The following is a 17,587-nucleotide window of genomic DNA, read 5'->3' on the forward strand; positions in this document are numbered from 1 at the left end:
CTACAATGTGTCTTGCTATAGTTCTTTTTTTGAGTTTAGCCGGTTTGAGGTTCATTGGGCATCTTGAATAGATATAATCATGGCTTTCTTTAAATTTGGAAGTTTTCTGCCATTATTTCTTTGATTATTCCTTCTGAGGCTTCCATAATGCATATATTGATACACTTGATGGTATCCCACAGGTCTCTTAAGCTCTTTTCACTTTTTAAAAATTTATTTTCTCTTTCTGCTCCTCAACTTGAATCATCTCAACTCTCCTATCTTCAAATTCACTGGTTCTCCTTTCTGCCAGCTCCAACCTGCTATTGAAATCCTCTATGGAATTTTTTATTTGTTTTTATATTCTTCAACCCCAGCATTTCCATTTGATTCCTTTTAAAATATCTTTTTATTGAGGCTTTCATATTGCTCATTCACCATTTTCCGAAATCATTTACTTCTTACTCCATCTTTGCTTTAGCTCTTTGAGCATATTGAAGATCATTTTTAAAAAGTCTTTTCCTGTTATGTCCAAAGTCTGGTTTTCTTTGTTGATGGATTCTGAATTTTTATTTTGTTCCTCTGAATGGGCCATCATTTCCTGTCTCTTTGTCTCTTTTTTTGCACACTGTACATTTTAATATTTTAATATGTTAATTGTGAAATTTAGTCCCTGAGCTGTCTGTTCCTTAAGTTTGTATCCAGATAGCGATATGACAAATTTCCTTGAATACCTAGAACTAACAAAAACAAACCAATGCAAAAAACACTTTTGAAAGCCTTTGCAAACTGGCTGGGTTGTATAGTGGTCTCCTATGGAGCTTAGCACCTCATATCAAGAAGTCAGCCTGAGGCAAAAATATGGAATCCTCTGTCTTTTCTGTACTTGTGTGTTGTTCTGAGCTTGCGCTTGTATCTTTAGGAATTTCTCTCTCATAAGAATCTGAAAGTCTCTCTACTCCCTATGAAATATAGTCTCCCCAACCCCACCTACCAGATGCTCTATTTTATATCTTGAAGGCAGTAATTTTTTTGCCCCAGACTGCTTTATTTGTATCTTACAGTGTCTTAGCTCTTTGCAAGTTGCTTCTCACTGCAGACAGGATCTGCAGAGGAGAGCAGATATATTTGATATGTGAACTTCTGATATCCACAAAGGCTTCTGCCCATCCATGCCCGGTATCTCCCAGTCAGTGAATAAAAATAACCACTGTGGTGGCTTTTCAGGCAGTGGACATGATGATGGGCAGTGAGGCTAACATGTTGCTGCACATGCACAGCTCGGCAGCCACATGTTGGAAGTGGCCTTATGAGCTTTGTTCAAGAACACAGGTAAGTTTCTTGGAAACAATTTGATCCTTCTAGGCTTGCTTATAAGTTATATAAGGTAGGTATAGAGTGGCCTTTATTATACTACTGAGGCAAAACTATTCTGAATACTCTGATGCCCTAAAAATTACAAAGAATTTCTACTCTTTCTGGTGGAACTCGAACTATTCCAGCCATGTGTGAGCTACAAAAATTCTCTTTCCTTGTAGGTGGTTCTTTCCATGACCTTGGGTAATTTCCTCACACACATGTAGTTTCAGTACTCAGCTAATGAATCCATAAAATTCATTCATTTTACACGCATAGTAAATGTAAAAATACGCTGTAAAATGTATTTAAGCCATAAGTCATTAAAATTAAACTTTTATAAAATGTATTTAACTTTTTTATTTGGATAGTTAGGTCAGTGTTGGAGAAAATGAAAATGTATCAAACCTCAGCAAATTCTTGGAAAGATTATTCTCCCTGGGTTCCCTTAGATATGTAAAGTCTGTCATATGTTTCTACGTTCTTCCTCTCTTTTGATCCTCAATATTGCTCCAATTTTACAGAAGTGAAATGACCTTGGAGAGGCTGTTGTTTGGCCAAGGATGCCCAGCTAAATCCCCTGTGCTTTCCACCACACTCTAGGAGATTAGAAAGGAAAGGAAGGAGATGGCTTGCTCTCTACCCTGCCCCACCACAATCAGCATTTCTCTCAAGCGCCCCTTCTCTCTGCACAGAAGGATCTGCAGCAACAGTCCTCTTATCACTTTCTGGATTTCCCAGTTCAGGGATGGGATGGTAGCAATAAGAATTCTAATCTCCATCATACTCAGAGAACTACCACACTAAACCCCTATAAGCTCCAAGAGAATGAATGAGCTATAGTGTACTTAATATGCATCTTGATCCCCTTGTGATGAGAGGAATTGTACCTTAAAAATTACCAAGTGTATGGGAGGCTTTCCCTGGTCAGAGTCTTATAGGGCTATCATAATATCTTGTCCCTGCATGTTTACTGTATGGCAGACACTGTGCTATATATTTTAAACACATTATTGTGATCTAGATATATAAGGTCACTGAGGCCCACAGAGGGTAAAGCAGCAATCCCAAAGTCAGTGCTAGGGTGTGCAAGGACTCAACCCATGTCTGTTGGGACTCTGTCCATTATCCCATCCTGCCTTTGGATGCCTGCCTATGAGCTCTAGGAGGAAAAAAAATGCAGTTGTACATTGCTACAATCCAGATTTAGACCACTTCCATCATCCCAGTAAGTTTTGTTAGGAGCACTTTTAACCAAATATTTGGCTTAGATTTACTATGGGGGGAAGGAGGTGGTAACATAGATGGTGTAAATTCTCACCCAAACTGTGGTTTGGTATTCTCCAAGGATATTTTCTTATTTTTCGTTTACATCTAAAGACTAAAGATGAATGGTAAATTTCTTCACTCTCTCCCCCCCACGGCACTGTGATGGTTAATTTTATGTATCGACTTGGCTTGACTCGCATACCCAGTTATTCAGTTAAACACTAATCTAACTGTGGATATATAATGAATTTGTAAATGAGGGTAACATCTACAAGCAGTTGACTGATTTTAAAGGAGATTATCCTCAATAATCAGTATGGGCTTCATCTTATCAGTTGAAAGGCCTTAAGAGTAAATTTGTGGGAGAAAAAATTATGCCTTTGGACATCAGCTTTAGCTCCTGCTAGAATTTCCAACCAGGGGCACTACACTCACTTATCAGTCTAATGGCTTTCAATTCCCTGCCAGTTAATGGAAACATTCAAACATTCAATCATGCCATCCCATAGGATACAGGGGATAGCCTTTACCTCTTATTACTACAAAACTGCCTCCTACAGCTCCTGCTGATTTATTCTCTTCCCAAATCCAGTTCCTGTGTGGCCCTGAATGGTGAGTAGTGTCTATACACACCTCCTCCTGCACCCCCCCAAGTAGTGAGTATATGTGACTAATAAACTACTGTCAATTTCATCTGTCCAGTGTTGAGTGTTATGTGTTGGGCCATCTCCAGAACTCTAGAGCATGACAGCCTCCCTCATAAATAGGGTAAAGAGGTAGTAAACACAGCCATCTTTGCTTCTAGACCTATAACTAGATTCAAGTCCCAGCAGTCCCCAAAAGATGAAGTACGAAGTGTGACCCATAAGGTATACTCATGCCAAAGAACTGCCTGTCTTAGGGAAATAGTAAACCAAAAATCAATATCACATTCCTAGAGGGATTTCAGAGATTAGTGTTATCATCAGGGTTTTGAAGATGCAGTGGTAGTAATTTCGACCACTTACCCATTCAACTAGCCTATTTGGTCTGTGTGGAAAACAGCTATATCTTGGAGAATGACAATGATTATAAATGTAGCTAGGTGTAATATCAACTGCAACTGCTGTTCCAGATGTGGTTCCACTGCTTGAACAAATCAAGACATTCCTTGGGTATCTGGTATGTAGCTGTTGATCTGGCAAGTAGTGTTTTCTCAATACTTGTTATAAACACTAGACTAAGAGATTTGCTTTTAGCTGGCAAGGCCAGCAATATGCCTTCACTGTCCTACCTCGCATATATCAACTCTATAACCCTATGCCATAATTAGGTCTACAGGATCTCTACAACCTTTCCCTTCCACAAGATAATACACTGGCTCATTACATTCACACTATTAAGCTGATTAGACCTAGTGAGTAAGAAGTAGCAACTACTCCAGATTTATTAGTAAGGCATTTGTGTGTCAGAGGATGGAAGATATATCTAACAAAAATTCAGTGGCCACCTCAGTGAAATCTCTAGGGATCCAAGGATGTGGCGCATGTTGAAACATCCCTTTTAAGGTGCAGGATAAGCTGTTTCTTCTGGTACCTCCTACAAACAAACAAGAGGCACAATGCCTGGTTGGCCTCTTTGGATTTGGGAGGCAAATCCAATTCCTCATTTGCATGTGCAATGAGGCTCATTTACTTTGTGGTCTAAAAAGGTACTAGTTTTGAGTGGGGACCAGAACAAGACAAGGCTCTGTAACAGGTCTATGTTGCTGTACAAGCTGCTCTGACACTAGGGTCATATAATCCAGCAGATTCACTGATGCTGGAAGTGTCAGCAACAAGTAGAGATGCTATTTGGAGGCAGGGGCAGTCCCATATAGAAGAATCAACCGCACAGCCTTTAGGATTTTGGGAACAAAGCCCTGCCATCTTCTCCAGATACCACTCTCCTTTTGAAAAACAGCTTGTGGCCTGCTGCTGGGCCTTAGGATAGCCAAACACTTAATCATGGACCACCAGATTATCATGAAACCAGAGTTGTCCATCATTATTTAGGTGTTTTCTGACCCATCAAGCTGTAAAGTTGGGCATGCACAGCAGCACTCCATCATTAAATGGAAGTGGTATATATGAGACTGGGTTTGAGCAGGCCCTGAAGGTATAATAAGTTACACGAGGAAGTGACCCAAATGTCCATGGCCCCCATTCCTGCCACATTACCTTCTCTTCCTGCTTGCAGCTTTGGCCTCTTGGGGAATTCCCTGTGCAGCTGACTGAGGAAGAAAAAATGTGGGCCTGGTTTACAGATGGTTTTGTGCATTCTGCAAGTTTTGCCTGAAAGTGGACAGCTGCAGCACTACAACTTCTTTCTGGTTCATCCCTGGAGGGCAGTTTATTAGGGGTCTCTAGGGAAACAGAACTGATGGGAGATATCTGTAAATATGGGATTTTATAAAATTGTCTCATGACTTGAGGACATGTGAGTCCAAATTCCATAGGGCAGGCTTCAAGCCAGGAACTCCAATGAAGGTCCTCAATGAATTCCCCAGGAGAAGCTGTCTGAAGTAGAGATGGGAATTCTGACTGTTGAAATCACCTTTTAAGGCCTTCAACTGATTGGATAAGACTTATATCATTGCTAAAGGTAGACTCCTTTAGGTAGATGTAATCAGCCATAGATGCAATCAACTATTTGATGATTTAAGTCCTTAAACTACAATTTGGCCAGTGTTTGTGTGACCAAACAACTGGGAACCATCACCTGACGAAGTTGACACATGAGCCTACTCATCATAGAGTGATGAAGGGAAATTGAGCAGTGCACCTTGTTCATTTTGCTTGGAAGGAGAAATGGTCAGAGATGCATTTGTATTCTGTTTCATGGCCTGTGGTCAGTAGTTTGGCTGGGTGTTCAGGGACTTGCAAGGAACAAATTGGAAAACTGGTGACAAAGAAGTCTAGGGGAGAGGTATATGGATATTACTTTCTGAATAGGCAAAAAAAATATTAAGATTTGTATCCCATGTGAATGCTCACCAAAGGGTAACCTAGCAGAGGAGGATTTTAATAACCAAATGGAAAGAATGTCCCATTCTGTAGATACCAGTGAGCCTCTTTCCACAGCTACCTGTTATTGCCCAGTGGGCTGATGAACAAAGTGGCCACAGTGGCAGCAATGCAAATTTCCACTTACTAAGGCTAACCTGGCCATGGCCACTGCTGAGTGCCAAATCTGCTAGTTTCAGAGACCAACAGTGAGTCCCCTATATAACACCATTCCCTGGATGTGATCAGCCAACCTAGAACAGGTCAATTAGACTGTACCACTTCCAAAATGGAAGGGGCAAAGTTTTGTTCTTAATAGACATTTACTATGTAATAGATCTGCCATTTCTACATGCAATCCTTCTACCCAAACTACATCTATGGATCTATAGAAAGCCTTATATATTGTCATGTTGTCCACATAGTATTGCTTCTGATCATGGAACTCACTTCACAGCAAATGAAACCCATGGGCCCCTGCTCATGGAATCCACAAATTTTACCATGTTCCCATAATCCTGAAGTAGCTGGCTTGATGGAACAGTGGGGTGGCCTTTTTCAGACTCATAATAGTGCCAGCTAAGTGGCAAAGTCTTGCAGAGCTGGGACGGAGTGCTCCAGGATACTATATATGGTCTAAATTGTAGTTCAATATATGATATTGTTTCTCCCATAGTCAGGATTTATGGATCCAGGAATCAAGGAATAGCAATGGATTGATACCACTATTATTCCCAGTGACTTTGGCTACTTGTCCTATGACCTTTTCCTATGATATCATACCCAGTTATTTAATTAAAGACTAATCTAGGTGTTTCCTTGAAGGTGTTTTGTAGATGGAATTAGTATCTACAATAAACTGACTCTAAGTAAATAAAAATTATATTCTAATCTGGGTGGGTCTTATTCAATCAGTTGAAAGACCTTAAGAGCAAAACTGAGATTTTCCTGAAGAAGAAATTTCATCTTTGGACTACAGGTTCATCTCCTGCTGAGAGTTTCCAGCTTGCCATCCTGCCCTACAGTTTCAGATTTGCCAGCCCCCAAATTGCATAAGCCAATTCCATATATAAGTAATATATGTAGATCCTTTCCAGCCCAACCTCTCAGCTTTTACAGGCCTTGTGTTTTTGTCTCTTCTCCTTAGCATATGACCCTAGGATAGCCAATGTCCACATGGCAAACACCAGGACCAGCCAGGTTTAACTCCCTGGATTTTCACTTTCCTGTTATCTATAGCAAGGACCTTTCTTCTTTTCCCAACAATTTAGCCAAGTCGTTGTGTTTTTTTTTTTCCAAGACTTTTAAAAATGATTTTATCCAGAGTTTTTAGTTCCATACTGGAAGTCTTTCTCTGTTCATCTAGTCTTCCTTACAACCAGAAATGGAAGTCATCATAATCATCTTTACATTTTATTTGTTTTTTTCTGTAATATTCTGAATATTCCAGGCTGTATATGAAAATTTTCAAGGAGGTATGCAAAGTGGAAAAAGAATTGATTGCCAGATCTTTAAACTCTGTGTATACTCCTTCCTAAAACTGATCAGCCTGAGGGAGAGTAGCCTGTGGTCTGCTGGGTGCTCGGTTCTCACCTGTCTTCATAGTCAACCTTGTCCTATTGTACAAAAAAAGAAAAAGGAGTTCTCACTCATTCTGAATTTTACTCATGCTTTGACCTGAGGTGCAAAAACCTTGAGTGACAATTGGATTATTCAAGAATGTACAGCCCTGAGGAAGAGTTCCAGGAGGCAAAGCAAAAGGAGCCACAGTGCAAAATGCTCAAGAGAAGTTGCCTTATTTTATCCAGGGCACAGACTCATGCCAATGCTTCATGGCTTCTCTACCCTAGTGGTAGAATTCAGAAGTGAGATCACAGTGATGTGTATTAACACTTCTATTTTCAACTCATAAATCAGACTTTTTCTAATAGAATGTAAGTGTAAGTTTGCTTTGGCTCCTTAGTTTAACTGTAAAGACTATCTTTGTCCTTTGGATTATGTGACAGACCTTCTCCTCAAGTTGAATGAGTTAAATGCATAGCTTTAAGATTATGATGAAAAATACACTTCAAATACATAAAATATACAGTACATTGGAAATTGTACTTGTCAACTATTTACATTGATGATTTAAAAAGTAATAGATGACAAAAATGCATGAGGAGATACATAATTTTAAAAGTTGTTTTAGAGGTTACACAAACAAGTTTGAAGACCATTGACATATGACAACTTTTCTCTCTCAGGTTTTTATCTTTATCACTTTTACAATTATTGCATTAGTATTTCATCATTTTAATAATTTTTGTACCAGCTTTTGGAATTAATAGTTCTGAATTTATAAAACTTTTAAAACCCGTTTCATCTGGCTGGAAACTATTGAAAATATAACCAGAGGGACTATCCAGTTATCAAATACATTAGAACTTGGGTGGGAAATTAGTTTTGAATTGAAACAGCCCTTAGTGATTTAGTTGAAACCCATATTAATGGCATATAAAATGTGTTCAATTTAGTATTATCTGTAATGGTCAAAAACTTGACCAAATATACAGACAAACTGTAGCATATTCATACAATGGAAAACTATATAGTAATGAAAACAAATGAACTACTCCTGTGTGCAATTTGTGGATGAATCTCATACACACAATGTCGAACAAAAACATTCATTCACACAAGTGAATACTGTGTGATTCCATTTATATAAGGTTTAAAAACAGGAAAAATTAATCTATGGTGATTAACATCAGAAGAAGTTAAACACACTTTTCTGATTGTAATTTATACTTCAATAAAAATTAAAAGAAAACTTTGTGCTTCTAGTTGCCAGAATAAAACTATGTCAAATATTCTAGTTAAATATTCTGTTTTACCTATCTTTTATTGTTACTGATAATAGTGATGATATTCAGGTGAACATTTTAGTTACTTAGCATATTATTTAGCCTTAGCCTGTGCAGCCAACGCAGCTTCTTCTCGCCACTTAGCTTTCTTTGCCAGGTTCCAACTGGTTAAGGATTCATGTCGTTCTGCAGCCTGCAAAAAAACAAAAACAAAAACAAAAACAAAAAACAACCAACAAGGGAAGCGGACTTGGCTCAATGGTTAGAGCGTCCAACTACTACATGGGAGGTCCACGGTTCAAACCCAGGGCCTCCTTGACCTGTGTGGAGCTGGCCCACGCACAGTGCTGATGCATGCAAGGAGTGCCATGCCATGCAGCGGTGTCCTGACCCCCCCCAACACACAAGGAGTGTACCCTGTAAGGAGAGCCACCCAGCGCAAAAGAAAGTTCAGCCTGCCCAGGAGTGGAGCCGCACATGGAGAGCTGACGCAGCAAGATGATGCAACAAAAAGAGACACAGATTCCCGGTGCTGCTGACAAGAATAGAAGTGGACACAGAAGAACACACAGTGAATGCACACAGAGAGTAGATGGGGGTAGGGGGGGAAGGGGAGAGAAATAAAAAAATTAAAAAAACAAAAAAACAACCAACAAAAACTAAAAAGCAAGATACTGTAATTCTCTGAAAAGAATGTATATTTCAGATAGACATATGTAAGAGAGAATTTGTTGAAAAGAAAGGCAACTTAAAACATCTGTCACAAATAGTATCTAAGAAAAATAGTCCTTTGATATGTAAAAAAAAAATTATTTTAGTTGCTAGATTTCCAGTCAGCAGGACAGTTGATGTCAGAAGTTTCCTCTCCGACCCTACTGACACACAGAGACATGTTTTTTGAATGAAATATAACCAAAATGTTTTCAAATACTTAGGTCAAAATCAAGAAGTGGAAAGCCCAAGTGCCAGAAGTGGAAAGAACTCAAAGGAATGAAGTGACAAGGAATGAGAGAGACTGAAGCTAGGAAGGAAGGAACAGGCTTCAGTCAGTGGGCATTGAGGGACATACAGAGGCCTTAAGGAATGTGGGCTGGGATTTTAACCCCTGCACAGAAGAGAATCTAGGATTCAGATGTTGGACACGAAACTGAGCTACCTATAGAAAACTGGGGCAATCAGGAGAAGGTACTCCTATAAAATGACTACAACTCCTCTCAGCAGTCTGAGGCATTGGCTAGGAAACTAGCCATTTATCTAAAGGAAAAGTCCCTTGTAAAAGAACAGATATTCAGTGGGCATCATTAAGAGGTCAGAATTCTAGCTTGAAAATAGATCCAAGAAAATAAACCAAATGCAGAACAGAGAGATAAAAATAAAATAGAATTAGGAGCTCTAAAACATTTATAATCAGAGAAGAGAATAGACAGAATGGGGAAGAGGACATATTTGAAGTTATGACAGCTTAGGCTTTTGGGAATTGAGGAAAGTCTTGACTCCTCAGACTGAAGAGCACCCAAAGTCCTAGCAGGGTAAATGGAAATTTAATAGACATTGGTGGATCTTACCATTAGTACATTTTGCCCCACACACCTATCAGTTCTTTTCCCAACCTTATATATCTCAATAAATGGCAGCATCATCCACACAGTTGCTCAAAAGCCAGGATGTTAGACTTCCTTCTTTTATTTTCTGTACTGCTCCCACATTGAATTCACCACAAAGTTTTATCCTTCATACCTCCCCAAAATATGTCATACTGGTAACATCTTCTCCACATCAATCAGCCACAATCCTATTAAGGTACATACATTACTTAGGTGCAATGAAAAATGGATTTGGGAGGGGCAAGAAGGACAGTAGTGGCACCAACAGGTATGGCAATAAATGAGGCAACAATGTTGTTATTTCAGATGAGGATCAGGAGAGGTGGTGAAAAGTGGCTGAATTGTGGATCTATTTTGAAAGTTGAGCCCACAGGAGATGACTCACCCATGAACAACTGGAAAGATGCTGTGTGAATAAACAGATGAGAACGAATAGGGGAGTAGGCAGGTGACTCAGAATTATTTGGGGGCAAGATTCAATTTTGGACATGTTTGGTTTAAGATGTCTACTAGACATTCAAGGGGGAGATGTCAAGTAACCAGCTGGCTATATGGGTCTGAAGTCCCGGAAGACTTAAAGATTTAAAATAAATCTTTAAAAAAAGGAGTGGGGGGAGGGGGTCTAGTGCAGAATTAGAAAGACAGATTTTGGATTGGAGCAAGGATAATTTATAATGGGCATTTAGGCAAAGCATATGGGGTTGTGTGTGGTGAGGGTGGAAACTGCTCTTCAGACTGCTTCAGTTTTCTCAGGTAGAAAGAAAGGTGATAACTGAAGATTGTGGAGATGTGAGGTCTGAGGGGACAAAGGGTATGGAATAGCCAGTGTGCCGGCCTTCCCTTCCTGTGCTTAAGAGGCATCTGTATTGTATTTTCTGTGAGCTCTGCCTCTGTATCTGTTGCCCATTTTTCTTGGAGTTTGCTAGTCTTTTATCGATTTGGTGGAGTGCCTGATAGTTTAAGAAACAAACTCTTGGTCTGTGAAATGGTTTGTATTTTTCCCAGTTTGCCATTTGTATTTTGCATTATTTGTGATATTTTTTGCCATGCAGGATTTTTAAAAAAAATTTCATAGTTGAATTTCTTATACAGATTCTGGGTTTTGTTGCATACTTAGAAATGTGTTCTGAACTCCAAAATTATGAAAAAGAATTCCCTTATATTTTCATCTGGTGGTTTGATGGCTTCGCATTTAATGTTTAAATCTTATATCTAACTGCAACATATTTTGAAGTTAAGAAGTATTCTGGGATGTCTCAATGTTATTTGTTGATGAGCTTATCTTTTCTCCACTCAGAGACAATTCATTATTCACATACAAAATTCCGTGTAATGGGGCTATTAAAATGTGATCTGAATAAGTTATGTATTAATGTGCCAATATTGCAGTTGTAACTATTGCTGCCTTTTTAATTTTTTTAAAGCTATTCCTCCTTGTATATGTGGCTGAATTTTCTACATGAATTTTAGATTGTTTGTCTACTTCCAAAACAAATCCCATTGCTATTTTCACTGCAATCATGTCAACTTTATACATTTAGAGAGAAGTCTAACTTTAAGATACTGAATCTTCCTAAGATCATGGGATTTCATAGGTCAAGTTTTCTCTTGTAGACATTGTAATGTTTACAAGTTTTTTTGATATAGATTTTCCACAATTGTTAAGTTATTCTTAAGTATTTCATCTTTTTGTTGTTGTTGCTATTTAAGTATCTGTACTCTTTTTCTCTTTTCTAACTGGTTGTTGAGTAAGCAGCAGAGCCAAACTTTTAAAACCTTTCCTTGCTTAAAACCTCCCACTGGGTCCCCAAAGTGTTTAAAATAAAATAAAAACTCTTTGCAATGACTGCCTGATACTGTCCAGATCCTCCTTGTCTCATATCATCTTCTCTTTGCTCCTTCTGCTCTATCCACACTAGCTCTTTTCTGTTTCTTAACATCCTCAAACCCTCCTCACCTCTGGGTTTTGCATATGCTATCTCTTCCTTCCCCTGGTCCACGGCCTGCTTACTCTCATCCTCCCCAGAGAAGGCTTCCCTGACTACCCCATTTCAAATGGCCTCTCCCAGGTACTCACTATTTTATCATCATGTTCATTTCCTTAATTGCACTTATAACTCCTAATTATCGTTGTATTGTTTACTTGATCACTCCATTTATCCCTGGTAGAAAATAAGCTCCAACCTGTCTTTTTTTGTCATTGTATCCTAGCAACAAGCATAGTAACTGGCATGTGTATTAATGATTGAAAATCAGTGTGCCTGCTATCAGAATTCTGGAGAAAAGGAGAGTATTATATCTGATACCATACATAGAATTCAACTCACAGTTGCTCTGCTAGCCAAAATTATTTGTGTCAGCTTCACACAGAGAAAAAGCTTGGCTGTTGACAACAAAGTCATAATAAAGTTATGTCTAATTAGTGTTTGTTTTTTTCACTGTAGAAGAAGCAATATGCTAACCATTAAAATATTCTTAGAAACTATGGAATCAAAAACTTGGCAGGCTGGCTCCCTAGGGAAGGTTAAAAATAAGATGTTCACATTTTTTTATTTCTATGTTTGAGTGTTCAGTGCAGTAATATTTAGGAAATTCACCATTTGATGACAATAGTTTCCATGTATAGGTTCTTTTCCAAGCTAACAGGAATAAATAAATGTTTATATAACAGTAAGCTTAGAAGTCCTAGACTCTTCTAGGGTCTCAAAACTCTTGAGAACTTGTGTAAAGAGGGCAGAATCACAGGACGAGGCTGAACGGTAATTAGCTAAACATGCCACAAAATGGCTGCTAGAAGGTTTGGGGAGGACGAAAACAGAATTAGAGTTATCAGCTCTTACTCTCTCTCTAGAGGTATTAAAGCAGATACCACACAGTGGGGATGGTGGGGAAAGTGCTCATACACAGTATACAAACTAGATGGCCTTTGTGATCCCTTCCTATTTCTGCATTTCCAATTATTTCATGACCCTATGCAATAGCTAATTAAGTTCATGATTTAAGGAGTACTCTAGTCTGAATAACTTTCACACAATGAAATTTTCCTTCTTGGGCATATTTTAACCAAACTGTAAAGTATCCTATTTATCTTTTAAGTATAAATAAGTTTTGTTCCTCCTGGCCATGTAGTTAATTTGTTGACTCAAATTTCCATGAACAACTTTGTTTCTATATGACAGATATATACGGGTGACTCCAAGTCTCAACTAGTAAATTATTCTTACATAAAAGAACAGCAATAATCCTTGAATTAAGAACAAAGCCCGTAACATTTCTTTAAAAATTTACAAGCCTATCTTTAAAGAGGTACTCACCCTTTTGCCTGATGCAATCACCGCAAAGCAGGCGATAATTGTGAGTCCAATCATTATGTAACAAGCTTTCACTCGAGCTTTGTTTCTTGCGGCATCTATCATTTCTGGCCTAAACCAAGATATGTATTTTGTTAGTTTTATTAAAATAATATGATTTTCTGGAAGGCATGATAATAACGATCTGTTATGTAAATGTTTTCAAAATTTCCCTGAATGCAAACGGCTGTTGTGTAAGACTTCCAAATGCTAGTCCATTACCTTACCAATTTTAATTAAGAGGTATTTACTCAGATCTTAACTAATGGTAGCCACTGTGAAACCACAGTATAGTGTATTGCTCAAAAGAAAACCACATGGGATCATGGCTAATGTGTTTCTTTATTGTTTCTTCACTGACTGGGATAAGGTGAGTTAAAGCATAAAAACATGAAGTATGTTTATGACATACTCAGGTCACTCCTGTATTACTAAGTATTATTCTTTGTTTCCAAGAATAATTGTTTTTCTTTTCTTACTCATTTTCATAACACTGTTTTTTGTTTGTTTCTTTGTTTTTGTTTCCCCCTGGTCTATCAATCTCTTCTTCCCCTCTCCTATCCTATCCCAGTATAAGACACTATCATACATTTTGGGAGAATGACTGCTAGAGAAAGGGTACTCCCTTTACGGCTTTCATACAAAGTCTTGCTCAAAATCAGAATAATTTGTCACAGAAAAAGGAGAAAACCCTGCATTTTCTTATTATTCTGAAATTTGATATGCTAGTAGTAGTTATATTTTGGACAATTAGTATTTAGTATTGGGTGGTCTTATTAGTTAATAAAGTTACATGCAAATTGTTCAACATTTTAGAAATACTATTTCCTTAGAAAGTATTATTATGAAAGTAATGCCTGTGGGCTTTTATGTTGAAATAAACTTTAACAGTTTGCAACAATATAAAGTGTTTATAAATATGCACAATTAGTTTCAATAATGACTAATTCTTAAAAATGTACTCTGCATATTCTTTATCTAAAGTCAAATTTAAATGGAATGGTTACAGAAAAAATATTCCAGAACAGCTGGTTGCAATTTCACTTAAAAATGAAATGTTTCAACTTTTCTACTAGCCTGAAAGAGCACACACACAAAAAAACCAGGATCTAGTCTATTTTCCTTAGATATTAGGCAGAATGACATATGTGGATGTTAAGTTGAAAACAGGCTCAATTAGTGAGTATGGAGACATTATTAGATCATATTTGTTGCTGAGTTTTGTTTTAAATGGGACCTAAAAGATCTGATCTTTTTTTAACCCAACCATCTGGCTTTAATCTGTTACACGAAATTAGTTTAGCCCTGAAAAAATAAAACCAACTACAGTTATTAGATATCATTAAAGTGTGGTACAAAAAATTATATGTCACTTGTTAATTATATGCAAATTAAGAGCATAAAAAGTGAGAGCTCTTTACATTTTAGGTCTAATATTTAACTTAGAATGCATATCTCTCCTAAATAGTAATACTTACAAAAAAGATTGTGGAAAATATTATGAAAAATATTCAAGTACTTTCATGTTCCAATTCAAAATTACATTTTTAAAAATAGCCATATTGTTTATAGCTAAATGTTTATAACACTTCCTTTGACTGTGATCCTGGGGAAATTAAAATCATTTTTGTAGAGTGGGTCTCTGCACACACATCCCCATATATAATATAATTCTGGGCTTAGGATCTCTCAGAACATAATTTACAATCACCCCGATTCTTTATATTCTGATTATTCCAGTATAGCATTAGACATCAAAATGAAAAAAAAAAATTAGGGTGGTGTTTGTTTTTCATTTTGCATACGCTTTCTTTACTTCTTTATCTTGTATTTTAAAGTATTTAATTCTTGGGCACTAAATAAAGTTTGATAACCAGAGTTTGTAAGGATACAGGCTTTTCTGAGGCTTGTTTCTGCTTTGGGCTAAGTCGTAGTTTCGTGTCTGTAGGTCACAAAGAAAGCACACAAAATTTCTTTTATAATTTTAGAAACTTTCTGTGGTTGAATAAATACTGAGTGTGGATTTCAAATGTCACCTTATAAGCCATTTCTCATTAAGTAACATGAACCAAGAAATGAATAAAAAATGAGAATTCATTATTGAGTGCACATTTTCCCCCACATATTTCTTGCTATTTATTTGAGTGCTTCTGGTAACTGGTAATAATAAATAGTAAAACTGCAGGCAATACGTGCAGAACAAGGGGTAGGTCCAGTTCCATTATCCTGTCTAAATACGATATACGGAACATCTGAAGACTTTTTTCCATATGATGGCCCTAGTGTCCCTACTTTTTGAAATGTAAAAGTGCTGAGAAGGTTTTGGGGCTTGAAAGAAATTGAAACTGTGGAAGAATGGAGTAAAACCGGGGCTAGAGGGCTGCGGAAAGGAGAGTGGATGCGACCTCTCCCCAGAAACCCCTTCAGCCGCCCTGCGAGCCACTGCCAGGGGACCCCTGGGGTGGAGCAGGGCGCGCTCCAGGGCCAGCGCCCCGCTCGCCATCTGGCGCCGCATCCCGACCCGGGCTGCCCGAGGACCTTACCTTCAGTTTGGCCTAAGGTCTGCCCCTCCACGCCTAGCCGCCCACACCTCACTGGGCGATGTTGGAAAGGCCCCTGAACTTCTGGGTTTTCGCCCGAAGTCAACAATCTCCCTGTAACTTTTAGCTGCCTACTGTCGAGTCAAGGAAGTTGGAATAATGATGTTTAGCCGCTGTGTGGCAACTTCTCCCACTTTTGCTCCGGGTGGACGCTCCCCGCATCCGTCGCCGCCCCGCCGCGACCCTCCCCGCGCGGGAATCCCGGGTCGCGGCACCCGCCAGACTTACGGGACCCGAGGCGGGATCTCCTCCATCGATTTGAAACGCCCGGTCCACAGCAGGATTTTCTTGTCGAATTGCGAAGGCCTGTGCTCGGCGGGGACCCTGTGGACCTTCCCTGCTACGAGAGCGACCGGGATGGACGGAGCAAGGGAGCGACCTCAGCGCGCGCTCGGGCCCGGACCCCCCGCGCCTGGCTGAGTTCCGCGGCTCCCTTCCTCCCAGGCCACTCCCGGCGCGCGAGCAGCCCCGCCGCGCGCGCGCGGCCACCACCCAGCGCCCTGGCTCACCCGGGCCTTCGGGGCCACGGCCGCAGGGGGCTCCGCCGCTGGAGTAGCGGGGGAGGCCCCGGAGTCGAGGAGCTGCGACCCGCCGCCGCGCGGCGTGGAGAGACATCACGGGGGCGCAGGCAAGCGGGCGCAGGAGGCTCCCGGCAGCGGCGAGCATGCTGGGCTCTTTCCCGCGCACGCCCCGACGCCCAGGGCTCCAGCCAGGTTCGCGCGCCCTTGCGCCCCGCCCCGCCCCGCGCCGCGCCCGCCCGCCCGCGGGAGCCCGGGACGCACAGCGGGAACTTCCCGCGCGCGCACGCCGCTCGCGTCCCCCGCCGGGGACCCTGGACCAGGGCGCCGAGGGCCTTGGGCTTCCCGTGAGGCGAAGCAACCTCAGCATGCTTGAAAGCTCCAGGCCGTGGAGACTGGTCACCTCCTGGGACAACGCGGGGCAACTATTTCCATCAGGCTTTCACCCTTTGGTTCTATTATTTGTTGCCCAGGAGAATAAGTCTAAACTCTCTCCATCAGGATGATCCAAGTGTGGGGAATTTCAGATACTTACCAAATAAATGGAAGCACATTCAACAAACTGCGTTTTCCCACGAGGAGCTTTTTCTCAAGTTAGCATCTCATTGCCCTGCCCTCCCCAAATACACTTTTTCTCTTTTCTTGGCAGAACCACCTCAGTTCTTACAACTGTTTTTCCCCACTTTCCTATTTCTCAGAGAAAACACGGAATCTTCTAACTCTCTTCAAAACCTGCCTTTGTTCATCCACTGTCCACCATCCGGTTTTTGGTGACAGGAGTGAGACTCTTCAATTCTCTGCCATCTAAATGGGGACAGGGATTCAGACACAGTGGTTGGAGAGCAAGGTGTAGGAAAGCCTTCATTGTGAAGGAATTTACTTATTCATATTCCACAACCACCCCATCCTGTTTACTGCCGCTGAAGTTCCTTCTATACCTGGATCATGCCTTACACTTTTGTTGGACTTTCAGATATTTTCTTCCTAACTAAATTGTCAGGCTCTTGAAGGCACAATTCTCTGTAACTCTGAACTGAGAGTC

The 17,587-nt window shown here is 40.0% G+C and overlaps 1 protein-coding gene across 3 annotated transcripts; it reads right to left on the reverse strand.

Moving 5' to 3' along the window:
* Positions 1–6,675: 6,675 nt before the first annotated feature.
* On the reverse strand, positions 6,676–16,739 carry FAM162B (family with sequence similarity 162 member B). 3 transcript variants are annotated; one of them, XM_012530107.4, is made up of 5 exons: positions 16,537–16,739; positions 16,256–16,364; positions 13,392–13,500; positions 8,560–8,666; positions 6,676–7,243 (listed from the first exon to the last, which is right to left on the reverse strand). In XM_012530107.4, the coding sequence occupies exons 1-4, from the start codon at positions 16,691–16,693 to the stop codon at positions 8,568–8,570; spliced, it is 474 nt and encodes a 157-aa protein (XP_012385561.1). In that variant the 5' UTR covers positions 16,694–16,739; the 3' UTR covers positions 6,676–7,243; positions 8,560–8,567. The 3 variants fall into 3 exon arrangements, with proteins under 3 accessions (XP_012385561.1, XP_012385560.1, XP_004471285.1); XM_012530106.4 differs by having other exon boundaries at positions 8,565–8,666; positions 16,256–16,367; XM_004471228.4 differs by having other exon boundaries at positions 6,679–7,243; positions 16,256–16,367.
* Positions 16,740–17,587: the final 848 nt, after the last annotated feature.

Source organism: Dasypus novemcinctus, chromosome 11 (genome assembly GCF_030445035.2).
Source record: "Dasypus novemcinctus isolate mDasNov1 chromosome 11, mDasNov1.1.hap2, whole genome shotgun sequence".
Lineage (NCBI taxonomy): Eukaryota > Metazoa > Chordata > Mammalia > Cingulata > Dasypodidae > Dasypus > Dasypus novemcinctus.

Coding starts and splice junctions, on each gene's coding strand:
- FAM162B (XM_012530106.4), bottom strand. CDS start 16,693: ATGCTCGCCGCTGCCGGGAGCCTCCTGCGCCCGCTTGCCTGCGCCCCC. Junction 13,501..16,255: donor GAGATCCCGCCTCGGGTCCC/GTAAGTCTGGCG, acceptor ATCTTGGTTTAG/GCCAGAAATGATAGATGCCG. Junction 8,667..13,391: donor TGATTGCATCAGGCAAAAGG/GTGAGTACCTCT, acceptor GTTTTTTTGCAG/GCTGCAGAACGACATGAATC.